The following is a 27568-nucleotide window of genomic DNA, read 5'->3' as shown; positions in this document are numbered from 1 at the left end:
ACAGAATATTCTGTGGGTCCTGGAAGATCAGGAAATATGCTCAAAATCCTGGCACTGGGAGCACACAGACCGAAATGACCCTGGCAGAGAATGAGTTAACTGTAAACTCAGTTGAGTCCAAAACACATTGATAGACTGCTGACAATATGAAGACATTTGATTTATTTCAATCAGAAACAAAACAAAACAGAATAGAGTCCAGAAGAAGGGTTGAGAGGGAGATGTGAAGTCAGTAGAAACAGATCAGACAGTGATGTCATCAGTGATGTCAGAGGTGCCCCGCATCGAACCTTCGCCGCTTCCTCCTCTGCTGCTGCTCGAAGAACTGAGTGATGTCATCAGGAGTCACCACCTATCAGAGGAGAGACAGCCTGTTTGTTTTGTAGAAAAACAAAGCGCCTGTATGCACACACTGACGAGTAACATGTTTCTCCCATGAGATCTATTTCAAACACCATAAACAGAACAAATGTTTCTGCATTTTTTATTGTATTTATTTTTTGCATGTTTTTAGCAGGGGGTTCCTATGTGGGGGAAACCCTAGGGGAGCACGGGCAGAACATGCAAACTCTGCAGAGAAAGGCCCTTTTGAAGAGCCCACTTGGGCAGTAGGCACTGAGGATATGGGGATGGGGACAGGCAGGAATCCAACCCGGTTGTTGCATTTTTAAAAGCCTAAGAGGAGCAAGTCGAGTTCACACTAGGAGCTCTGAGCTGTTTTGGGGACTCGGCGACAAACCCCCCCTGATCAGAGGCAAATCACATTAGCTCAGCGATCGCAAATCGGCGCTTGCTTGTTAAGTGTGAACTGTCCACAGACGCGAGACCTCCCCCGAGCACTCACCGACCAGTCACAGAGCTCCGCCGGATATCTAGCCTGCTTGATATTTGTCGTGTCGGAGAAGCCATTCAACCAGCTGCACAGCCAATGAAGGATGATGGCTCGTACAGACTACAAGATCCTCGTCAGTCATCAGTCTCTGTTCCTTTCACACTATACAACTGTCTGTCTTGTGATCAGGAGTCTGAGTCGTTTCGGCTTTCACACTATATGACAAGTCTGTCTGGTCTCCAAACCACGTTTTGTCACAAAAACACACACAAGAAATGCACTGATTTGCAGGGATGAACAAAGCAAGAACAAGGTCTGTTCACTTTTTAGCTGGCTTTATTTCCAAACACACGCTCTCACAACATAAATAGCCTACTTTCTCTGTGTTTGCTCCTCAGACCACCACTCAGAACCGGTGCTCAGAGTCCAGTCTAAACACAATTCAGGCTTATCATAATTATTTTTCACGGAGGGCTGGAGAGCTCGGCGGTGCGCGGAGCGAGGCAGCACAGAGAGCAGTCAACACAGGTAGCCTATCAGCACAGACAGCAGTCAACACAGGTAGCCTATCAGCACAGAGAGCAGTCAACACAGGTAGCCTATCAGCACAGAGAGCAGTCAACACAGGTAGCCTATCAGCCGTGCCAGGCTGCTTGATTGATTGATTGAAAGCATTTATTGACATCAGATTTAAAAACACAAGTACATATCATATACAAGCATTTAAAAATGAGAATATCAAAAGGATAAAAACACAAAAAGGCCCGATGGCTTATTTCCATTGTGGTCCCTCCAAAATGCAAAAGTGAGAGTATGAGGTCTGTGTATGTGTGTATGTGTGTGTGTGTGTGTGTGTATGATAAAGTGTGCTGCGTGTGTGTGTGTGTGTGTGTATGTGTGTGTGTGTGTGTGTGTGTGTGTGTGTGTGTGTGTGTGTGTGTGTCAGCGTAGGTATGAAACAGTGTGCTGCGTGTGTGTGTGTGTGTGTGTGTGTGTGTGTATGTGTCAGCGTAGGTATGAAACAGTGTGCTGCGTGTGTGTGTGTGTGTGTGTGTGTGTGTGTGTGTATGTGTCAGCGTAGGTATGAAAAAGTGTGCTGCGTGTGTGTGTGGGCGAAATGCGAGGGGGAAGGGGTGAGGGACAACAAACAGGAATCAAAACATAACAGGAAGTAAGACATCAGAGCAATGAAAATCTAACAGTTTAAATGTATTATATGATACACCTTAAAAGATCAATACTGAGGAAGAAACAGAAGAAAAATCGGTCAGTCTAACACAGCTAAATGTTCATACAGGTGAGTCTTTACTACCTTTTTAAAAGTAGGAAGCGACAGGCTTTCGTTCCACAGCAAGGACCCAGTTATCCGGAACGATTTTAGCCCATGTCCTCCGTACCGGGGGATGTCTATGGTGGACTGGCTTGCGCGAGTGTTATAAGCACGGTTCTTTATTTTGAACAGGTCTGAAATATATTTAGGGGCCGTATTATTGATTGCTCTGTGGACATTATTGAGTTTGAGTTGAGCCACGCGTTGCTCAATTGGCAGCCAGTCTAGGGACTTAAAATTATTTGTGTTAAGGTGGGTTCTTCGATGTAGATTGAGAGTAAACCTGACCAGTTTGTTTTGTGAGGTTTGTAATTTGGATTTTAAACGTTTAGTTAGGCTGGAGTACCAATAGGAGCAAGCGTAGTCGTAGTGGCTTTGGATCAGGGCTGAGGCCAGCAGCTTCCTAGTTTTTAAGTCTAAGAATTTAGCCTTTCGGTATAGGAACTTCAGGCAGGAGTGGACCTTTCCCAGTATTCCACTGGCCATCTCCTCGCCTGTCAAAGATTGATCCAAGACATCACCAAGATATTTTACGGATTTGGTAGAGTTGATTTCAGTGGCGTTGCAGGGCACTTTTAGACTTAAAAGTGTAGGGGTAATTGTTTTAAGTCTATGTTTAGAACCAAAAACGATTGATTCCGTTTTTCCTATATGTAGAGATAGCCTCATACAGTAGCTTCATACAGTGACATTGTTTGGAGAAAATAGGCTGTCCTGATACTCGAGCAGCACAGCAAAACTAAATACTGTAGTTATAAACAGGACAGAGGAAACTCTCCTGTAGAAATATGTTTCAGACAGATGGATGCATGATTCAGGGCGCTGCTACAGATGACAGCCTGTGTCACGTCTTGTGCTTCTCGTCATTCTGCGGTGCTCTCTGCTCACGTCTGTGGACAGTTCATCACTTAACAAGCGAGCGGCGAACGTGATTTGCCTCTGATCGGGGGGGGGGGGGGGGGCTCAGAGCGCCTAGTGTGAACTCGACTTAAGTGAGAGAAAGAGATAAACTGTACCAACCTTTCCCTCTGCTGCAAACCTCTGCAGGAAGTCCTTCAGCTCTGTCTTCATGTCGTTGTATTCTGAGAAACAAACAATATACATATTATAGTATTTGTAGCCTGTTATTTTGAAAACCTCAACTGTCTGTTCAGGTCGATGGCATGGATTTTGATATTCATAATTAATTAATTAATTAATATTAATACTTTTTTTTTTCTTATTCATTGATAACTTCATCCCTCATGGGTACCAACATTTTATATTTACTCAGAATTCTAACCCCTCAAATGCTTAATTAATTATTAATTTACAGTAAAAAGTACAGTAAAAAAATATCCATATGTATATATATATACAAAATGTTCCTTCCCATAAAAATGCAAATTGGATTTTTCTTTGGGTGATTATCATAGCCTGGGATATGTCTAAGATTGGCTGGAAGTTTTTTGCAGGGTTACTTACATTGAAGGAGAATTCCCGATTGAAAAGCATGAAAAGCATGTAAAACATGCAAAACTCCCAGTCATTTCCCTCCAAAAACATGAATTTCCTGATTCTAGGCATTCATTGTGTTGTAAAGTCTTCAAATTAGTAGTTTTCACTGGGTTTCACTCTCTTTCAAGTTTTGGTTGGGGGAGGGGGGATATTGCAAGTAGTTGCCATATCTCACCACCAGATGATGCAGTTGCCATATGTGAAAGTGAAAGTAACAGTGAAACTGAAAACTATTAATTTGAAGCCTTTACTCTAGAATGAATGCCGAAGACCATTATGTTGCGCTTTTCAATCAGGAATTCTCCTTCAATGTAAGTAACCCTGCAAAAACCTGTTCCAGCCAAACTTCGATGGCTGGGAGTCCAAAATCTGCCCTTTTTTTGCACGATTTGAGCGAAAAAGCAAAAACGTGCCCAGCCATTACCCCCCAAAAACATGAATAACATTATGTAGCGCATCCATCCTGGAGTAAAGGCTTCAAATTAGTAGTTTGCACTGTAAAATTCAGTTTTCCACCATTTCCCCATGTTTGGCATAGGGATCCATTTCCCATACATTTCATGTAAACTGCATGAAATTGATTGCTGTGCCATAACTGGTTGAAATGGGGGAAAATAGCCAAACAGAGTAGAAACAAGACATTTGAAGCCTTCGCTCCAGGATGAATGCCTAACACCAGGGAATTCACTATTTATTTTAAAAATGGCTGGAGGTCCTAAAAGAGTTGTTTTTGTGCAAAATCAACATTAAAACCAATGGGAAAACGATACAATTGACTTCGAGGCCATCTAATTCTCACAAACCAACCCCAAAATTTCATTTCAAGGTCTTTGGTTCAGGATGAGAGCATAAGTAAAATGCATGCCTTTTGTGAAAAAAGGCTGGGGGGCCCAAAAAAAGTATGTTATAATGGAAGTCAATGAGAATTTCCGATCCATGCCATGGATCCCAACAGACAATTGAGTTGTATTGTTGCTACAGGGTGCCTGGAAGTTTCCCTAACATGGTGATAGAGTGACTTTTGTAAAACACCCCAAAAAATGACCTGGGCTTAATTTCAGACCAGTACGATTGATTGATTGATTGATTGATTGATTCAAGTGTCATGCACTCCATGCCGCCCAACTCCCATGAGTTTACAAGACACATACAACAATAAAAACATCACAGCAATGTTATGGTACATTTAAAATAGCACAAGTCCCAAGTCAGCAACAGGCAAGACAGCAATATAGAACAGTACATCAGTTTCTAAATAAAAGGTTCGGTCTTTGCTTCCATGCTTGACTGATACAATTTGAAAATTTGAGTGAGGAAGGTTCCATTTTTCACAGCTCAAGTTTCTCATAGTCGTCCAATTCAAAAAAGTCAACATAGAGGACATTTTGCTAAAGAGTACGTCCCTTGCATCATCATAAGCAGTACAACAAGAAATGAACCTCATTTTCAGTTTCATGTAATTCACATAAGGGTTCCTGAGCGTAACTGAGCACAGAGATCTTTTTCGTCTGTTCAAATCAAACTTCACATAGGGTTCAACACAGCAACTGTCTTTTATGAGACGATAGGTCCTTAGTTTTGGTTTATGCCATAAGTCGACACACCATTATCTTTATACAAAATAAACATATTACGGTAGTCATAGTCTCCCGGATGTCACAAAATAACCTTTTATAAAAGATAAATGACAAATTGTTTGAATCAAGAAGGGATTTCACTTCATTTGCCCAGGGGTGTCTATGGGCGATGTCCCAATTAAATATATTTTTAGTGAGACTCTGATCAGACATTCTCACCAATTCCAAAGTCGCAGCATTTGAACTTTGTGTCTGATGCTTGGGGGTTCCCATCTCATATCACCACTAGTAGCCAGAACTAGAGCCCGACCGATACTGGATTTTTGAGGCCGATGCCGATACCGATATTAGGCTGTAAAAAAATTCCGATATCGATATATCGGCCGATATTCTTATATTAAATATACACATTATATTACACAATGTTTTTGCAATGATCCCTCAAATATCAAACACTTGACAAAGATATGACTTGACATGACTTGAGATGTAATGTAGGCAGGATATTTTACAGCTTATCAATCAACTTTATTGTCCAAAATGACATCAATGCAATGAAACAGTAAACTGAACTGGGGATTTAATCATTATAAATAACTAGAAATACAAAAACACAAATAGAACAAATATAAAATATAACCTGAATTAAGAAAAAAGATCAAATATACACAACATGTTGTCTATGACTTAAAAATTACAAAATAAAAAAGATATCGGCATATCGGCCAACATAACGGCCGATACCGATATATCGGTTATCGGGCAATATCGGCCGATAATATCGGTGGACTGATATATCGGTCGGGCTCTAGCCAGAACTGGAGTGAGTTTATGAACTCTTAGAAAATAGCGGATGGCTCTGTGATGCACAGAGTTACAGCTTAAGCACAAATTATGCTCAGCGAAATCGACGGCGCTGACTGCGCCGAGGGGGTCACCGCAGCTGGGCGTCCTATCGGCGCAGCTCGGCGTGCAGCTCCTCGAAAATGTGACTCCGCGGCGTCAACTCCTTGTTGTGAGGAATGAGGGAATGCCATTTCCTCATTTTTACAATGCTAGTCCCTCATCTAGCAAAGCCCTCTGCAGGCTCACCGGAATGAGTTTTGAAATGGAGGGACAATAAAATGTCCCCCCACCGACATGATTGCAAGTTCTTGGTAAACGACACGATAACGTTTTGGACGTGTACCGCAGCCAACGCGCTTGCTTTCATGCTCAGCAAGTAAGACTGTCATCTGCGTACAATAATATGCCCACAGTCTGGTCATCAACTTTGATTCCCTTGTTGGATGCCTTCATTTGAAGAGCTAAATCATTGGAAAGTAAAGGTGGGGACAAAACATCTCCTTGTTTCACGCCGAATTGTTGGGGGAAACCATCCAGTAGAATATTCATTAACCTGGACACGAGCTGCAGGTGGTTGATATAGAGACTTAATGGCATAGTAGAATTTCCCATTGACCCCTGTGTTTAAGAGCCTAAGGGGACATTCACACCCAAAGCGCTTTTTTCAGTCAGAACGCTATGAAAATCATGTCGAGGGCGCTTCCATTGTGCACAAAACACAGCGCACGGAGCGTTTTTTTGGCTTCGTTTTATTTTCCCCTGCAGTCGCACTAGAGTTGAGCACACAACGACCACACGGACAGTAGCCAGCTAGTTTTGCCTGTTTGATGTTGTTCACTGTCAACATGAAAGCCAGATTATTGCCAATTCTGGCAGCAGCCGAGGTTGAGGATACCTCGGGAGGAGAAATGGTAGGAGGAGTGGAAAAGACGAGCAGGGCGCTTTTCCTCTAATGTTCAACTTTTTTCAGCTTTAAAACGCCCACAGCGCTCCTCCAAAAACAACAGACGCCACCAGCGCTGAAACGCCAGGTGCGTTCATTAAAAGAGGATCACGTCTAGCGCGTCCTTACATAGAGAATGATATCAATATCATTTACTACAAACCAACCTACCCGAGTAATAAGTAAAGTACGGTAATTTATTATACGTTTAAGCAATATAGCATGAGAGCCAGTGTGTTGTGGCAAATATATCCCGCTGATCAGCTGTTATCCCACGAGGCCGCAGGCCGAGTGGGATAACTGCTGAGCAGCGGGATATATGCCACAACACACGCAGCTCGAGTGCTATATTGCTTTTATAAAACGGTTTCCAAGTATGATAATATAATAATAATAGTAATACTATAAGTCCAACTGCCAGGGCATTCTGGTAGAGTCAGTTGAAACACTACTGTAAGGCGGGACCGCAAGAACGTGCGGGTGATTTGATTGGAACGTTCTGGAGACTGAAGTTGACATTGGCCAATCCTGGCGCTTGCTGAGAAGCTGAGAGCTTTCTGGAAAGCCCGACACGCAGCTCTGCATTCTCAGCGCTTGCTGAGAAGCTGAGAGCTTTCTGGAAAGCCCGACACCAACTAACGTTACGGGGTTAAATGCGGGGTTAACAGCCTTTTTTTTGCAAAGAAGACATTAGCCCGCGTCTATTCTTGTACAAAACATAATTTATTAATTTAAGTATTAGTAAAGTTATAAGCGAAGATCGATTCACAAGGATCTGACAGCTGTCTCCGCCATTTGTTTTTTCTACATTGTCATTTGAGGTAACCAAAGCCTTTTAGTAAGAGAGTTGCCATGGCAACTCAATAATCAGCCGTTTTATAATGTCCATTATAAAACGGCTCTCTCAAATCAAGCAATCTGATTGGTTCACAGCCATTGTATAAATCTAATAACCGAGTCCAATAACCCATGGCCATGGGTTATTGGACTCGGTTATTGGTTGCCATGGCAACTCTCTTACTAAAAGCCTTTGGTTAAAAAACAAAACAAATGGCGGAGACAGCTGTCAGATCCTTGTGAATCGATCTTCGCTTATAACTTTACTAATACTTCGCAGAAAATGATGTTTTGTACAAGAATAGATGTGGGCTAATGTCTTCTTTGCAAAAGAAAGGCTGTTAACCCCGCATTTAACCCCGTAACGTTAGTTGGTGTCGGGCTTTGCAGAAAGCACTCAGCTTCTCAGCAAGCGCTGAGAATGCAACGCTGCGCTCGAGCTGCCTGTCGGGGTTTCCAGAAAGCTCTCAGGTTCTCAGCAAGCGCCAGGATTGGCCAATGTCAACTTCAGTCTCCAGAACGATCCAATCAAATCACCCGCATGTTCTTGCGGTCCCGCCTTACAGTAGTGTTTCAACTGACTCTATCAGAATGACATGCCAGTCGGAGTTGGACTTATAGTATTATTATTATTATTATATTATCATACTTGGAAACCGTTTTATAAAAAGCAATATAGCACTCGAGCTGCGTGTGTTGTGGAATATATCCCCCTGCTCAGCAGTTATCCCACTCGGCCGATAACAGCTGATCAGGGGGATATATTTGGCACAACACACTGGCTCTCATGCTATATTGCTTAATTAACACCTCCAACTGACCATGATTATTTAGACCGGGGGTTCCCAAACTTTTCAGACCAAGTACCACTATGTACCAAACCAGATTTCCCAGGGACCACTTCCACTGCAGATACCAACAATCTTTCCCCATAAAATAAAATGTGCTCATTTAACCATGCAATAGCTTCAAGTAGCCTAAATAACAACATAGGGCTAACATAAGCATGACATGGTTGGTATCAATCAATGTCTTATGTCTTCCATTTTCAGTTGATACCAGAAACTTCACTCTGGCTTCAAAAGTGACCCTGCTACAGCCTCTGAAAGTAAGTTTTTAAAATCGCGATATATCTGAAAATCAGTCCAAGCCTATACTCCTCAGGGTTAATGTGTATTATGTAAAAACTGTTGTTGTCTGTTACAGTTTGGGAACCACTGATTTAGACATTGATTGATGTGATTTAAATATTGAGGTACCGTGAATGATCTCCAGCTGCTGGACTCTGCCCAGGTTGTCAAGCGCTGACATCATCAGTGCGTCGGGACCTCTGACCTCCTGCTCGCTGCGGCTGCCTTTGTGTTCGTACGCCAGGACGGTGTCTGCCTCGTCACGCAGGAAGGACACGCCCGCCGACGCCCACAACTTCTGCAGAGGAAACACTCGGTTGTTTCGTGATCTTCTCATGCTTTCAGATATGTCTGCTTATTTGTAAGATTAAATTGACTGGAGAATCCTTCTTCTGAACAAAACGTGGTACAGCACTCCATGGTTTTATAGAAATGTCATTGACTAAACGTTGTTCTAATCGTAAAAGTTGTTCTAATCCTAAATGATGATTTGCATCAAACTATTTACTTATATTATACACCATTGATAAAAGTGTGATATTGTATATAAGATGTATGTAGAAAAAAATGATGACCTTCTGATCTTGTTTACCTGGCAGGTGATGCAGGAACAGAGTTTTGATCGCCATGACGACGGCCAGAACACAGCTCCTGATTGGATTCTTTTCTGACCAATGGCCTGCAGCTCCTTCAGTCGGCACCTCCCCTCCGGCTCCTCGTGGCTCCGCTTCCGGCTTGGACCTTCGCTCTCCTCTCCCTGAAACCACAGCAGCAAATATTCTGTGTCAGACTAGCTAAACATGGCTAAGGGATGTTAATAATTAACCCTTAGAATCAGAATCAGAACCAGAATCACTTTTATTGCCACAGTATGCAAGTTACATACGAGGAATTTGTCTTAGTGTCTGTATGCAGCGTAGCGGTCACATCAATCTACAGGGATAAGAAGTACCAAGATAACTAACGGCAATCGCAAGGTTGCAAGGTTGCAAGTGCAATCAAATCAAATCGAGTCAATATATACAATATGTACATGAGTGGTGAAGTGTTCTGTGGATGATAAATATGAATTTACGTTGGATTTACATGAGATTTACAGACTGAGTTAAATATACGTTAAATAGGCAGTGGATTTACATGAATTTACAGTCAGAGTTAGATAAGAGTTTACATTGAATGTACATGAAATTTACAAGCTAAGTTAAATAGGCATTAATGTGCAGGGAATTTACATCAATTTACCAGTCCCAGTTAGACAGGCATTAAATTAGATACAGTATGAGCTAGTTTTATGGGGGGGGAGGGAGTTCAGTTGAGTTTAGGAGGAGGTAGTGAGTTTGTGTGTGTGTGTGTGTGTGTGTGTGGGGGGGGGGGGGGGTTGTTGGTGAGGCCCTTGGCGGAAGGGGTTTCCGGGCCTTGTTGGTAAGGCTGATGGCGGTTGGGAAGAAGCTGGTCTTGTGGCGGGTGGTTCTGGTCTTGGCAGACCTCAGTCTCTTGCCGTGGGGGAGTGTCTTAAAGAGTTTGTGGCCAGGGTGGGAGGGGTCAGCCATGATTTTGCGAGACCGCTTCAGTGTCCTGGCTGTGTGCAGGTCCTGGAGGGATGGCAGGTTGCATCCGATTATCCTCTCAGTGCAGCGGATGATGCGCTGAAGTCTGTTGATGACTTTGAGAGTGGCAGCAGCATACCAGACGGTGATGGAGGAGGTGCAGGAGGCTCCGCACAGCCGGTGGATCAGAAGTTCCGGGCAGGGAGGAACAAATAGTTCCAACTTGGCGAGCCGGGGGAAGGCATTGTAAATACATTTGAATCTAGTTCATGGTTAGTTAACTAGATTAGTTAATTAACGGTTAATAATCGGCTAACAAGGGTCAGCTAGCCGCGAAGTACTTCAAAACCGCTTAACGCACACCTACAAGTTGATTATCCCACTTATACAATAGTCATTTGCCAACAATATAAAATAAACCATTGACAAATTTTTGGTTAAAGTTTTGCACTAAAAATCAAAAGATTATGAAGCAAGAGGTTAGGGTTGTCATGACATGAGTAACTGTAGTCCCTTTTAGAACCAAGCCAGTTAGTCACAATATAAGTGCCATCACCGTGCACAGGCTAGCGTTGTTTAGCTAGCAAGTTTGGTAGTCACAATTAATTAGCTTGTAAAACAATTTTCTCAGCAACCGAGCCGAAAATGGATTTCACCAGTGAAGTGAGCCTGACTTGTTAGTCAGATTCAGAAAGAATGCAGGTTTAAGAGGAGGTGTCACCTTGCTGCTGCTCGCCTTCTCTGCTCCCGTTGTCTCCTCTTCTGCTCTTGCTGTCTCCTCCTCTGCTCCTGTTGTCTCCTCTTCACCGCTCTGCTCCTCCTTCTCCTCCTCAACTGTGGCCACATGGGGAACTGGACAGGAAACGCATCACAGTGGTGACAAGTTAGTCACAAGTCTTTGCATTCAAGTCCCTCAAGACTGACAAGTCCAGAGTCAAGACTGACAAGACAGAGACAGACAGAGAGAAGGAGACAGAAGCCGTTTTCCCACATGCGTACCGGAAAATTACCTGTAAGTCAATATCGGACATTTCCCTTCACACTTCGGCTCGCGCATGTGGGAATCTATCAGCGAATTTGCCTGTATGTTGGGGGGCGGGGGGAGGGGGGAGCTTATTTGGGGGGTCGGCAAAACTCGAAATAAGTTCGCTTGTCAGTTGTCACACAATAAATCACACTCGTTTGACTTAGAGCAGCGTCAAGCCGCCAGCGTAATCAACACAGCCGATTTACCCCCTCCCCTCTCTGCTCGAGAGCAGCAGCCACGGACAGACACAGCGAGAATGGCAGAGGCTTGCAAGCTGCTCAACGCTTGTATGTATGTAGAGAAAGCAAATGCACGAAGCGAAATGTGGAAGTAGTTTGCTTTGATGTGCGCGAATGATTAGATGATGCACTTTGAAGAAGTTGGGATCCGTGTCTGAGAGAAATAGTTGCTGGTTCGATGTTTATCCGTTCACCTGCGTCGCGTTGAAGCACTTTTTACAGACTGGCTTCGTTTGATGTGTCCGGGGTTGCCTTCGGAAATCAGCAAGCTGACATACTGCTCTTATTAGGCTATCACAAGATCATTTCGCCAGTTTGCTTTAATGTGCGCGAATGATTAGATTATGCCCGCTGGAACATTAAGCAACGTGTGTAGGCTACACCTCGCCCATGATTGAAGGACCGCTGTGGCGGAAAATGACTGGACCCGTTTCCACTTGCGTCCCCTTAAGAGCATACCGCTCTTCTGACTGGCTCGAAACTGGTGAAATGTCGGCGATGACGGGGTCGCGCTTATACCGGCACGGCGCCTTTCCCACATGCAGGCATTAGACCACGTTCCGGTCATTTTGCGGTACAAAGCGCATGTGGGAAAAGGGCTAGAGAGAAATACGTACCTGCCAGGTGAGCAGCGTAGGTCCATAAGAAGGAATGAAGGTTCATACAGGCTTCACAGATCATCTCCTGAAGCTCCACACAGTCTGGAACTACACAGCCCAGGTGCTGTCACGTCACGGACACACACACACACACACACACACACACACACACACACACACACTTGATGTGACGGAACCATGTTCTCCAGGTTCTTCACAGAAACAGTATCTTCTACAGGTTTAGGTTAGACCAGTGTTACTTTCATTGATGAAAACAAGACAATAACTAAATAAAAAAAGTATCTCTCAGAAGTTCAGAAATGTCTTTAAACATTTAAATAAATAATGCATTACACCTTATAGGTAGGTATTATTAGTAGGTTAACCTGTTATTTCTCATTGACTAACTTTACGGTAGATTTCGTAGAATAAATCGATAGTAGATTAAGTCGATGAAAACTAGACTAAGGGTGGTTTCACATTATGGACTAGGGATGGTATCGATTTTCATCAAACAGCTGAGCCATGTCAACAAACAAACATGCGCTACTGTAGGCAAAGTTTGTTTAAATGGCAGTTAAGCGATGGCTACCTCTAGCTTAATTAATGTTAACATGACAGATGTTTGAACAATTTGCTAACCTGTGTTGTCTGTTTTGGGAGAATGCACTCAGCAGAGGCTCATTGGAGCAAGCTCCTTGAAGAGAGTGAAAGGATCAATTGGTCTCTCTTTTGCCTTCAACCACAGATGTTAGCATTTTTAGCTTGTGTTTTTTCCTCCAGCATATCAATTAGGTTATTGATGCCATTTCAGCCATAATGAATGAAAGTAGCCAGCGCCAGAAGACAACACGATACAACGCGTCCGAATTGATATTATCCATCAAGAAAATGATATGAAATAAGATACAAATATGCAGCTACAATGACACTCCCCACTTGATATACTCTACTGTAGCGAGAAAACATGAAAGCAATATGGGAGATGAAACATTACCAATGTAGCTAGCTTGTTTGAGTGAAATAAACTACCGTGTTGCAGCATGAGACTAGATTCGTTTTTAATTGTAAAGTCAGCCGAATGTTAAGGACTCAATACGTTAGCCGATATCAGTCTGCACTGTCAACTCAGAAGCAGTCAGGCAAGTATATTGACTTGTTAATCAACATAAACGTTGATATCTGATTCGGTATGAAAGCAAATGCTAAAGGCTACTCACTATTATCAACACAACTGGCTTTTACACTAACGTTATAACGCTACATTTTTAGTTCATCACAGTATAGAAACTAATACACAAACTCGTATGTACCTATTGTAGTAGATCACAGACACCCAAGTCCAAACCATCCACTACAATACTATCCATATAATCCACTTGGCAAATGTTGAAATGTAGCCTACTCTTCTTCTTTGTGTTTTTGGCAGATTGCCACCTAGGTGCATACAGTATCGCCACCATCGTAAGCATGGCCGGGGACGGAACATTTCTAATGTGAAAGCTGACCGGTGGGGGAGAGGGGCGTTCCTCCTAATGTGCAAACGCCCTAAAACTAAAACAATTCAGATGACTAAAATATGACTAAAACTAAATGGCATTTTAGTCAAAAGACTGACTAAAAATGTTAGTCAAAAGACTACGACTAAAATGAAATCTAAAGTAAGACTGGGTTAGACAGTCTCACCCTGCCGTGAAGCCAGTCCTCGCACATGATGCACTGAATCATCTCATCTTCCACCTGTCAAGACAAGAAGCTGTTATGAAATATAAAGTATAATAAAAATAGATCATATATGTGACAGGGACTGGTGTTTTGGGTAACAAGTAGGGGTAAGGTCATTTGTCCTTTCCTTTTCTTTTTACAGATTATGAAATTGCAGATTTCTAAGCTTTCAAATTATGTCATACAATGATTCCAATTCCAATGGAATCTGAAAATAGTTGAAGGAGATATGCTTATTAGAATGTGCGCATTCCTAAAAGCAACATTCAGAGAACAACGCCCTGAAAGTTGGTGAACACCTTGTTTTGCCCTGAACAAGTTTAGTATTTAGTGATCCTAAAACTGTTGTTATATTGAGTGTGTTCAACATCTAAACTGTTGTTATATCGAGTGTGTTCAACATCTAAACTATAGTGTGTTCAACATCTAAACTATATTGAGTGTGTTCAACATCTAAACTATATTGAGTGTGTTCAACATCTAAACTATATTGAGTGTGTTCAACATCTAAACTGTTATATCGAGTGTGTTCAACATCTAAACTGTTGTTATATTGAGTGTGTTCAACATCTAAACTGTTGCTATATCGAGTGTGTTCAACATCTAAACTGTTGTTATATTAAGTGTGTTCAACATCTAAACTGTTGTTATATCGAGTGTGTTCAACATCTAAACTGTTGTTATATTGAGTGTGTTCAACATCTAAACTATATTGAGTGTGTTCAACATCTAAACTGTTATATTGAATGTGTTCAACATCTAAACTGTTGTTATATTGAGTGTGTTCAACATCTAAACTATATTGAGTGTGTTCAACATCTAAACTGTTATATTGAATGTGTTCAACATCTAAACTGTTGTTATATTGAGTGTGTTCAACATTCTAAACTGTTGTTATATTGAGTGTGTTCAACATTCTAAACTGTTGTTATATCGAGTGTGTTCAACATCTAAACTGTTGTTATATTGAGTGTGTTCAACATCTAAACTATATTGAGTGTGTTCAACATCTAAACTGTTATATTGAATGTGTTCAACATCTAAACTGTTGTTATATTGAGTGTGTTCAACATCTAAACTATATTGAGTGTGTTCAACATCTAAACTGTTATATTGAATGTGTTCAACATCTAAACTGTTGTTATATTGAGTGTGTTCAACATCTAAACTTGCATAATGGGGGGGGGGGGGTCTTGATTTGTGTGATTTCATGGTTGCCACCAGACCGTGTTACATATTTCAGAGGCTAGCTGCTTTCATTCTTAGATGTGCCATCCTGCCAGCCTCCGTGGGATTAAACTACAGCAAAACACAAACGATAACTACCAGCTATTAACACTGCAAAGTAATTAAATCTGACCATAGTCATTTTAAAAAGTAAAAAACCACATATATGTCACATTAAATATTTATTTCTGACAGTGGTGATGAACTTTGAGAGGGAAGGAGGTCTGACCTGATCGTCTGGGTCGGGGTAGGGCCTGTTGCAGGTACAGTACACCCCAAAGAAGTTGTGGCTGTATTTATTCTGACTGTTCAGTCGCTCCTTCTCCTGAAACAAATATTATTATTTATTATTATTATGTTTTTCTGATTTCCCCCCCATTTTCTCCCCAATTGTACTTGGCCAATTTCCCCCCCCTGCTGCCCTGGTCGCTGCTCCACCCTCCACCGATCTGGGGAGAGCTGAGACTAGCACCATGCTTCCTCTGAACAGCCGCTTCTTCTCACCCGACAGCGGGAGCTTCACCGGTAGGACAGAACACCTGGAAGGATCACGCTATTCCGACCAGTTCCCTTCCCCCCGAACAGGGGCCCCAACCGACCAGAGGAGGCGCTAGTGCAGCGACCAGGACAAGTACCCACAATCCGGCTTCCCTCCTGCAGACACCAGCCAATCGTGCCTGTATGGAAGCCCGACCAAGTCGGAGGTAACACGAGGATGTGAACATTATTATTATTATTATTATTATATATTTTGACTTAAGTCGCTCCTCCTGAAACAAAGCAAAGGATAACTTCACTAAACTTAAAGGAACACAATTTTCAACCAGCTTTGTATCATTACAAAATCAGTAGTATATCAGAGAACTGTAAACAGTTTTGCAGGCATTAATTTAGTTATTGAGAGTTGATTTGGGTTAAGTTGTAGACCAGTGATGTCATTTGTGCATGAATGACATCACATGACCAGGACGCTGAACTTCTGTCTGTTTACCAATTCTAATGAACAGTTTGTCATCAGTCACAGTGACACCTACTGGACACAGCTTGCACTGCAGGTCTGTGAACTTGCTGTTCCCACAGTCACAGCGGAAGTTCCTGTGGAGAAGAAAACGTCTGAGTCAGCGAATAGCCAACCCTGACCAACAGGCTGCCGGTTCAAATCCTGAAACACTCAAAAGTCTTGTGAATGAATCGAAAAGAGAAGATACTGTAGTGATGCGCGCTTCGTCAGTGCACCCTGCAGCCTGGGCTGTCGTCCGCTCAAACAGTACTTCACGGGGCGGCTGCGTGTCAATTGACGTGTCCTTAATATGCAATGCGTGCAGCTCTAAGCAGTATAGCCTATCGGAGGAATGTTTTTGTTTAGATGGCTGGAATATTCAACTTGTCTTCTCGTTTTGTTAATGTGTTTTTTTCTGCTTGTAGATGTAAAAATAAACGCTTTCTAATGAAAAAAAATCAAGCATTTGTTGTGGTAATAGTTTAATGGGGCACAGACAGTCAAATAGCGCATTTTAATCTTCTCGGTTAACCGACCAATTGTCGGCTAATGAGGGCCGGTTGTCGGTCAAGAAAAATTATGATTTTCGACATCCCTACATCACACCGAATCTAACCGGTATACCGAATTTTGCCACTAGGTGTCGCACTTTGAGCAGTGCTTCCCAGTTTAGGCGATAAATGAGTGTAGTGCGGAGTCGCACTACAGTGTGGTGGCGATAATGCACCTCTAAGCTGGTTTGACAACCACCAATAATAACTAAAGAGGAAGAAGAAAGAACGAGTTGTTTTGTTTATTAAATGACCGTCTGCGAGATGTGTCTGATTCTCAAGTGAACGAGCTATAGGTGGCATTTCTAGGTAGGAAGTTGTAATTAGGCTGTCTGAAATCAGTTTAATACATAAGTTTACTGAATTTGCAACCTTTCTAGGTACCTGTTTTTGGCCAATTTTGGTGGGTTAGGATATCCCATGATACCTTGCGTCCCTTCCAATCAAAGAAGAAGAACGAAACAAGCCCGAGCGAGCCCCTAATGGCAACGCCCACAAAGCCTCCCGCAGCAGAAAAAAGTGAAACAACATTGGCTAAATAACAAACATCTGTCACTTTCTTGTCGTTTTTTTTTCAAGAATAGTCAATAATGTCAACCTTTACCTATTTTTTTTGCAGTCAGATGTTTGTACAGTGTCAGGAAAGTCACTTTTGAACAATAGTAGGAAGCATCTTAGCTGACTGTGTTCTGGACAGCAGCCGGCTAGTTAGGTTGCTATTAACTAATGTTAGAGAACTCACTCCGCCCGCCCCAAAGCAGGACTAAAGGTAAAGGTAAAGTAAAGGTAAAGTCCCACTGATTGTCACACAATGTGTGAAATTTGTTCTCCGCATTTGACCCATCCCCTGGGGGAGCGGTGAGCGGCAGCAGCGCTGCGCTCGGGAATCATTTGGTGATCTAACCCCCCAATTCCAACCCTTTGATGCTGAGTGTCAAGCAGGGAGGCAATGGGTCCCATTTTTATAGTCTTTGGTATGACTCGGCCGGGGATCGAACTCACGACCTCCCAGTCTCAGGGCGGACACTCAGACCACAAGGCCACTGAGCTGGCTGACTACACAGCCAGGATGATAGCATTGTTGTAGGTTTCTGCCGTTAGCTTGCTAGCTAGTTAGCGTTGTTTTCACTGCGGCGGCAGGGGACATTTACAGCAACACACAGGGAGGAGGGAGCTGAAGCCGCTCTGATTGACATGGTCGGAGCCAATGACAGAGCTTGTAATAAGCGGGCAGCGGACATCCGGCAGCGACTGAAACGTTTGCTCCAATAGAGAGCCAAAGTACCTTGAAAAAGGCAAAGTCAATCTAAGCTGACCTTAGCCACCCTCTGACCTTAGAGTTTGAGCTGCTCCTGTCCGGTCGCAGATTCAGTCTGCTGCCAAAATGCAGAACCAACAGACACAAAAACGACTTTGTTCCTGCTGCTGTTGGCTTCTTAAATAGCCCCATGTGATTTCCACTGTAACTGCTGTCAATTGTTTTTTATGCTTCTACTGGTTGGTCCACAAATTGCCCCTCGGGGATAATAAAGACTACCTTGAACCTTGAACCCAAAGTGGAACGTCACTTCCTGCTTCAGCACTGTAGCAGAGATTTTCATCCGCCATTCATTTTCCCATAGACATTTCGTAAAATGCTTCAAAAAAATAGTTTTACTTCGTCAAACCAAACGGTTCAGATATATTTAGAAACAGGAGAGACCACATAACATTTCACTCGAACCAAAACGTAAAGAAATCGAGGATTTAAAGAAAATATTTTTTCTGTGTAGTCTTTTTAAGTTTTGGTCAGAGTGAGATGTGCCACGTGCAAACGCATCTCCCCATGATATACTCAAACACCAGCCGCCCGCCCCACCTTCAGAGGCATCAGTAAGTTTCCACTGCTCACAGAAGTTCCATCTAGCCCAGTACATTTCCACCAGCTACACAGGTTCAACCTTGATCTTTCATCAGAGACAATACAAGCAACAACCAATTAATAAGCAATCAATGAATGATTTTGCACTCACAATGGTCTCTCCCGATTGTAGAATGGTAGGGGAAACACTGAAGTTAGTTATTTAGAGCTAGTTAGCGTGTCTTACACCTTGGTGTAGAACTCAAACAGGTCATGGCCTTGGCATATCTCTTGGTGTAGAGTTATACCCCGTTCAAGACAACTCGGACCACCGGGAAAAAATGGGTTCCGACCTGTAAAAAGTGAATTGAACAGTCGTCCAGGCCGGAATTACAGCTGACGTCATACCCACACATCTCATCCAAAATGTTGCATTACCGCCTCCACTTCCCAGAACCCTCCTTGGTTTTTCCCAGTGTTTTCCCTCCGGACAGGGAAGTGCAGCGTGAACGCAAATATGCCAGGGGCGGACGCTCCGAGATGAAACCTCCGGCGGTCCCGAGTTGTCATGAATGGGGTATTAATTAAAGACAGTAAGTGAGTTACAGTTAGCTAGGTAGTGTGTACTTACAAGTTAATTAAAGTTATGGTCTTACCTCTTTGTGTAGAGTTAATTAAAGATAGTTAGTTAGTAAGAGCTAGTTCATGTTTAATTACCTCTTGGTGTAGAGCTCAAACAGCTCGTGGCCTTCATGACACTTGTAGGAACAGGCCAGGCAGACCCCTGCTGGCTCTCCACCCCGCGGTGTGCACGTGCTGCAGGCGTACAGTGCCTGACGCTTCACATAACCCTGGGAGCACGCACACACACACACACACACACACACACACACACACACACACACACAATAAACTGTATAAAAACATGTACATGTAGGGCGACTGAACGCGAGTAGGCAGCTGTACCATATACTTAGGGCTGTAGTGGAGGCTAAACGCACGTAAATGCCATTTACGCACCTTTTTCAATACGACATAGCGTTTACTCACCTTGATAATCAGATCGTTTATGCCAGGGGTGCCCAAATTCTTTCCCATGAAGGGCCAAAACTCAATCTGGGTGGAGGGCCGAGGGCCAAAAATAAACGTTGTGGAATTACATAAAAATGTATTGTGTTTTATAGAAAATTAACATTCTAAATCTAAAATAACATTTCAATATAATAATCTACCGTACTTTGTATCTGTTTGGTAATTGTAATAATTTGCAATTGGTTATATATATTTAAAAAAACATCTGCATTTGTGGGGAGCTTAAACATTTAATCAGTAAACACCCAGTTTAAAACAGTTGTATTTTCCACCTTTGTAATCAAGAGAGAAATTTGACTTAATTCGCAACTTGAATTTGACTTTTGTAAACAATTTGCCATGACAATTTGCAGGGATGCAATCTCAGGAGTGAACACAGTATCCGCAGCCACATTCAGACACTGTTTCACAAAGTCACCACATGAAAAAGCTCGTCCACCCTTTGCAATCACTGCAGATATCTGATAACTTGCCCGAGTTGCATTCTGGATAAAAAGAAATCGTCAACTCCATTGTTGACAGCACACCCAAGGACTTCACACACCAATTAAGAAAAGAAAATTTTTTAGCCGACCGTATCCCACCTACTGGGGAACCTACTCGCCTCCGCCTTGCCTGTGATGTGCCCTGCGCCGCTTTCCAGGGAGAGCGGTGTCTTTCACAAGCTGCCTGTCTGACCAAGGCCACCGGAGCCCCGCTCCTCACACTCTCTACACCCGTCTGTCCAGACAGCGGGCAGCTTCCCCTCAAACAACTACCAAGAGGCTAGCGGAGTAGCCGTGTTTCTGAGGTACAATAATATCAGAAGTAAATGATCCAGTTTGAATGCCGTGCCAGCAATGCGCATTTGGCAACCTGACCACACTTGGTGATCTGAACGCCGCTCGGTTAAAAATGTGTTGGGAGGGGGGGAATGGATGGTAGCGTTTTATAACTGAAGAGTGAATCACTTGGTGTAATTTCAGCAAAGAGACATTAATGATTTCCCTCTGATCAAGTTAAGGTGTGATGGCGAGCAATTTGCTCTCCTGTCCACCGACGAGGCTTCCACCACTCTTCTCTCCTCTCTCTCCTCCGCTCTTGATTCTCTTTGCCCACTCACCACTAAGCCTGCCCGATCTTCTCCCCCTTCTCCTTGGCTGACTGAATCTCTGCGAACTTATCGAACTGAGCTTCGGGCAGCTGAGAGAAAATGGAGAAAATCACATCTCCCTGAAGATCTCTCTTCCTACCACCTTATCCACTCAAACTTCACTGATGCTGTCTCTAAAGCAAAAACCTCCTTCTTCATCTCTGAAATCCAGTCCTCTGCATCCAATCCCAGTAAACTGTTCTCCACCTTCTCCACGCTCCTCAACCCTCCCTCTCCTCCCCCTCCCTCCTCCCTCTCTGCTGATGATTTTGTAACCTTCTTTACTAAAAAGGTGGATGACATCAGCTCCTCCTTCCATCCTCCAGGCACCCTCACTAACACTCCCGACTCCAATCCTGCTCCTCGGCCCCCTGTCCCTGGATTTCCTTCCTTCTCTCCCCTCTCTCCAGATGAAGTGCTTAAACTCATCAGCTCGAACCGAGCCACTTACTGCCCCCTCGATCCCATCCCTTCCTCTCTCCTCCAAACCATCTCACCTAACATATCTCCCTTCCTCACTACCTTCATTAACTCCTATCTGTCCTCTGGTCTTGTTCCGCCTGCTCTAAAGACTGCAAGAGTCAAGCCTCTGCTTAAGAAACCCTCCCTTGACCCTACCGCTATTCAGAACTACAGACCTGTCTCTCTCCTCTCATTCCTTTCCAAAACCCTCGAACGAGCAGCGTCCGAACAACTTTCTCTCTATCTCTCCCAAAATGACCTCCTGGACCCTCTGCAGTCCGGTTTCAAGGCCTCTCACTCCACTGAGACAGCTCTTCTTGCTGTCACAGAGGCCCTTCACACTGCTAAGGCCTCATCCCTCTCCTCTGTCCTTGTCCTCCTTGACCTGTCTGCTGCCTTCGATACAGTCAACCACCAAATCCTTCTTTCCACTCTGTCTGACCTCGGCATTTCAGGTTCTGCACTCTCCTGGTTTGCTTCCTACCTCTCGAACCGCTCATACCAGGTCTCATGGAGAGGGTCCCTCTCCAGATCCTGTCCTCTTACCACCGGTGTCCCCCAGGGCTCAGTCCTGGGCCCCTTACTTTTCCTTCTCTATATCAGATCTCTTGCCTATGTGATCTCTTCTCATGGCTTTTCTTATCACTGCTATGCTGATGACACCCAGCTTTTCCTTTCCTTCCCCCCCTCCGACACTCAAATCGAGGCTCGCATCTCTGCATGCCTCAAAGACATTGGCGACTGGATGTCTGCCCACCACCTCAAGCTCAACCTTGGTAAGACAGAGCTACTCTTCCTCCCAGGAAAAGACTGCCCTCTCGCAGATCTCTCCATCTCCATTGACAACACCACTGTACTTCCCTCCCAAACAGCTAAGAACCTTGGGGTGATCCTTGACAACCAGCTGTCTTGCTCTGCCAACATAGCTGCTACAGCACGCTCCTGTAGGTTCTCTCTCTACAACATCCGCAAAATCCGTCCCTTTCTCACAAGAGAAGCGACTCAACTCCTGGTCCAGTCTCTTGTCTCCTCCCGCCTGGACTACTGCAACGTGCTCCTGGCCGGCCTACCTGCCACCGACATCCGACCGCTTCAGCTCATTCAGAACGCTGCAGCCCGTCTGGTATTCAACCAACCCAAATTCTCTCACGTCACTCCCCTCTTCCAGGAGCTCCACTGGCTTCCCATCTCGGCCCGCATCAAATTCAAGACACTGGTACTGGCCTACAGGGCTGCACACCAGTCAGCTCCCCTGTACCTGCAATCTATGGTCAGGTTCCAAACCTCTCAGCGCTCCCTTCGCTCCTCCACCAGTGCAGGTCGCCTCGCCCCTCCTTCGCTACGGGGGCTCAAAAGTCGCTCATCCCGATCTCGACTCTTCTCGTCCCTGGCACCTCAATGGTGGAACGAGCTTCCACCTTCGGTCAGGACTGCTGAATCACTGCCGATCTTTCGGAAAAGACTAAAGACACACCTTTTCAGGCTCCATCTGGGCCCTTCTTGATCTAACTTTGTTCTCTCTCTTTCCTTATTAAAAATAATAATAATAATAAAAAAAAAAACTAAAAAAAAAAACTAACCAACCTTGTACCACTAACCTAAACTTGTACCACTGTTCCTTCAGAAGTTGTAGTTGTCATAGACTGTGCTCCATAGTTGATTGCTCTATTGCTAACAAAAAATGTGTTATTGTAAGTCGCTTTGTATAAAAGCGTCTGCCAAATGACGTAATGTAATGTAATGTAATGTAATGTGATGGGTCCTATAAAGCAAATACGCACAGCTCTCTGTAGGCTATTCTGGGAAAGACAACTGAACATGTGATATGAACTGCAGTAAGGATTAGGGAATGGTTTCTTGCTTTTGTGCAAAGAGAAGAAAAATAGTGCTGGAAAAGGTCATTGTAAAACCATTGAATTTGAAATACTATTGTCTGACCCCTGTAAAAACCATGGGCTGATATACTGTAACAACCTCCACCAGGCTGCAAAACATAGTTCAACTCAAAAACTTTCAATAAATGAATTGAATATTGATTACTTAGGCATACTTATTTGTACTCCATACTCTTAGAAGTGGTTCTATATAGAACAGGTTCTATAGCGTGGTACATATGAAACCCTCAAAAGGTTCTCTATAGTCCCCACCAGTTCACAAAATAAATGGAGGAGGAGGAGGAGGAGGAGGAGGAGGAGGAGGAGGAGGAGAATGACCAAATTATATTATTGGGATTAGGGATGTTCATTTTGAAAAATTTCCATTAGGGATGCACGATATATCGGCAATCATATCGGTATCGGCCGATGTTGGTCATTTTTTAACATATCGGTCATATCGGTATCGGTCAGATGTTGCAATGTTAATATCGGTTATCATTATCAGCCAAATTCTTCACATTGATATGAAATAATGCAGTAAATCTATGATTTATGGGCTTTTCCAAAGGCTTTGCAAATAAAGAAATGCATAACTTTTTCAAATTCAGTGTTAACATGTGTTTTTCAGTATGTACAAAATGTGATGATCATAAAAATGTGGTTTTATACAGATCATATCGACATCGGTAAATATCGGTTATCGGCCATAACAGCAATGTTAATATCGGTTATCGGCATCGGCCAAAATTTTCATATCGGTGCATCCCTAATTTCCATAATCGAAGATCGGGGAAAATTAACGATCAATTATCGATTATCGATCATATTAATAATAATAATATATATATTTTTTTTACAAAATGAATGCCTATGGCAGAAAATATGAAAGACAACGTGTTCTCCTCAATGAACTCTTTATTTCAATGTGTCTCCTCTCCAACACTCTGCTGTCCCCGGCGCATGCCGGTGTGAATTCCCCATGTTTAAAACAGTTTTGTTGGCACAAAGGCCCGTGCCCAGCCAGAAAACTAGAGACTATATGAAGCTCCACCTCACGTTAGTTGGCTGTGCAATGGAGTGGGGCGAGGAGGAACGAATTCCACCCAAACCTAGTCCACAAAAAAAAAAAAAAAAAAGATTTAATAATAACAAAATCGATAAAAATTCCACATGATCGATTCCATTCCTTAACGATCAATTATCGATTTTCGATAACTGATGAACATCCCTAATTGGGATATATTCAGTTTCAGTTGTTCTAGTCTCATACTGTATATGGGCGACTGAAGTTTATCCACCTTTTTTTTCTCTTTCATAACGGTGCAACACACGAGAAAGCTGCCTCAGAAATGTATAGTTTACCCACTTTTTTTTTTTACCACTACAGCATAGGACGCTAATATGATAATATCATATACCAGCGTATTTGAAAATAGCAATGGTATCGTTTCAATACCATAAACACAAACAAAAAACTCTGCAATGTGCGAATATAATAAATGGCAATGCCTTCGTTTTTGTCCAGCCCCACTGTCTGCGTGGTTTAAGATGCTGTGAAAGTCATGGCATAACTTTTTGTTACAATGTTTATTGTCAAACCGCCTAACCTGTCAAAAAAGACTAACTGTTTAGAAGCCATCATAATGGCGAGTCATGCGACAGGCCAATGCGCACAATACAGCCCATTTAGTGACAACAAAGAAGCGCAAATGGCTCTCCAGTGTGAAGCTGAAAGTGATGATGGCAGCCACTCAGCGCTGTCCATGGTGCTGAGAGAAAACACCAATGACCTGCAGAGAACAACAACAAGAAGGCTAGAGTTTTACCCGCGCGTCAAACACTCTGGAACGAAAGTGAATGGAGTCGGGCACTAAACGCGAGCGATTGATTGATTCACACAGAGGAGTTGTCGGAAATTATGAGCCAATATCTCCTCGATATGCCTTGGTGAAAAGAACTGCTGCTAAAACATAACTGTCACGACAGTGGACAGTCTCCTCTCCCTCCACCTGCTCGCTCCTTTGTGTGGCTAAATGAGACTACACTCTTGAGTCGATGGGGATTTATATGTCAATAACGTCACCACTTCAAAGGACGAACACGGAAATTCTCTTTCCCTCACCTGGTTCAGCCCGTTCAGCCCGGGGTAATCAGTGCACACATCAACAACAGTCTAGGTTGAGTGCTGACGTGACGGGGAAGCCTATGCGACAGTGTGTAGTTCTGGATTAGCTTAGCTCGAGCTTTTTACTTCTAGGGCTCGCATTTACGCTACAAAACTCATGAAAGTGGTCCTCATGTGTGAAGATTATCCGACGGAACTCTGGTTCGCGTTTGATTAATCTTGCGTTGCCCAGAGACCGTATTTGAAGCATCCCGGCAAAAACCCATTCAAAAATCCCATAGACAGAAACAGTGAAGAACCAGGAAGTCCGGGACTTCCGCGTTCTGACTACAAAAATACGTCATCCCTGCGGCTCTCTATTGCGAGTTGATTTGAGTGAAGTACCTGGGGGTATGAGCACTGGTCAGAGTCACTTCCTGCTAACACAGCTGAGGCTTCCTGCTCCAACTCTTCATCCTCCTGAAGAACATCCACCAGAGAGACTGTCTCCTCTGCCTCACACATCCTGTAAACAAACAACATATTTGATTTGATTTGGTTTTATATTATATATATATATATATATATATATATATATATATATATATATATATATATATATATATACACACACACACACACACACACACATATGTATATTATTATATTATACACATACACACACACACACACACACACACACATGCATACATACACACACACACACACACACACACACTTGATTGAGGGAGAGAGAGAGACTCTTCCCCTGTTGACACAAACAGCTCAGTGGACATAGTTAAGTATGTTAGCTTCTTCTGTATATCTGGAGACACACCCTTGGAGCAGAAATTGATCAGAGAGGGGAGAGAGAGGGAGGGAGGGGAGAGAGAGAGAGAGAGAGAGAGAGGAAGGGAGGGGAGAGAGAGAGCGGGGGGAGAGAGACCTCCAATATTTATACAGACAGCTCAGTGGCCATAGCTAGCTATGCTAGCTTCCTCTGTATCTCTGGAGACACTCACACTCTTGGAGGAGGGAGGGAGACAGATAGTCTTCTCCTATTAAGAGGAACGACACCAACTCGCCCTGATACAAACAGCTCAGTGGACACAGCTAACGTTAGCTACCTAGATAAGTTAGCTTCCTCTGTATCTGTGGAGGCCCTCACTCACACAGGCAGCCTGTCTGAAGCAGAGATGGATCACACACATACAGACTCTTATGTCCTAAAGAGTAAACACAACTCACCTGGCTAGAAACAGCTCAGTGCCTATAGTTAGTTATTAACTAGCTAATGCTGCTATCTTTGTTATTAAACCAAAGCTGCTACTGATGACGACTTCCCTTTTACTTCCGCAGACTGTATTTGGCGGGAACCAGTAGTATGAGGGTAAATGTTTTACCAATAGAAACTCAGTAGAGCTACAGAGAAGGAGCTAAGCTAAACCAGAACAGATGGAATAGAGTCCATGAGGCTGAGCTGCTGCCGCCTGCCAAAGATCTGTTTCTCTGCTGCTGCTGCTGCTGCTGCTGTGTGATGGTGCCTTCAGGTGCAGCTCGTAAACTGAAGCTCCATCCACTTGCCATATCTCGCGAGAGAAACGAGCAAAAGAACGTGCCCGGTTGCATAAAACCACTTAAGCAAAGGTTGCCCTTAAATCTTCATCTAAGTATCCCTTAGGAAAAAAATGAGTTCACTTAAATGTACATGTGTGTGAAATTATTTGTTGAAAAATGGCTAAATTTATGGTGATTCAAGAGGAGATACTACAACGCATTATTCGGGACAGGCAAAACCCACTGGACATGATGAATGATGCACAACTTTTGAGGGAGTATAGTTGACAGTCAGTCCATCCTCAAAATAGCTTCAATGACATATTGCCCCCCCCCCCCCCCCTCCTCTCTTGTCATGATGCTGCATGGATGCATTGTCTATCTGATTAATTGCTTGTTTTTATAGTTTTCTACTGTTTTATCCAGCAATCAACACCTTGACCAGGGAGCATTGACAGTAGGGAGGGACTAGTTGAAAATTAGCTGCAGCTACAACTGGCACATGTGCAGCAATGTTGATTGGTGTGCATTGTCCCTGTACAACTAAACTTTGTCGTAATTAGGCTATAATCTAAATAATTGTTCTATTAATAAGTA

At 43.3% G+C, this 27568-nt stretch overlaps 1 protein-coding gene across 1 annotated transcript; it reads right to left on the bottom strand.

Annotated features, from left to right (window-relative positions):
• Positions 1-205: 205 nt before the first annotated feature.
• LOC310791901 (putative E3 ubiquitin-protein ligase UBR7) lies at positions 206-26912 on the bottom strand. The gene is made up of 12 exons (XM_083653582.1): positions 26663-26912; positions 25820-25940; positions 19465-19598; positions 16391-16451; positions 15586-15681; positions 14091-14144; positions 12423-12528; positions 11261-11391; positions 9585-9749; positions 9122-9290; positions 3183-3244; positions 206-352 (listed from the first exon to the last, which is right to left on the bottom strand). The coding sequence occupies exons 2-12, from the start codon at positions 25937-25939 to the stop codon at positions 269-271; spliced, it is 1182 nt and encodes a 393-aa protein (XP_083509708.1). The 5' UTR covers position 25940; positions 26663-26912; the 3' UTR covers positions 206-268.
• Positions 26913-27568: the final 656 nt, after the last annotated feature.

Source organism: Poromitra crassiceps, assembly GCF_964638095.1.
Source record: "Poromitra crassiceps genome assembly, chromosome: 17".
Classification (NCBI taxonomy): Eukaryota; Metazoa; Chordata; class Actinopteri; order Beryciformes; family Melamphaidae; genus Poromitra; species Poromitra crassiceps.
The sequence above is the reverse complement of the archived record's forward strand: the minus strand, read 5'-3'. Positions and strand labels throughout refer to the sequence as shown.

Coding starts and splice junctions, on each gene's coding strand:
- LOC310791901 (XM_083653582.1), bottom strand. CDS start 25,939: ATGTGTGAGGCAGAGGAGACAGTCTCTCTGGTGGATGTTCTTCAGGAG. Junction 14,145..15,585: donor ACCCCGACCCAGACGATCAG/GTCAGACCTCCT, acceptor TTGTCTTGACAG/GTGGAAGATGAGATGATTCA. Junction 12,529..14,090: donor AGGACTGGCTTCACGGCAGG/GTGAGACTGTCT, acceptor GTGACGTGACAG/CACCTGGGCTGTGTAGTTCC.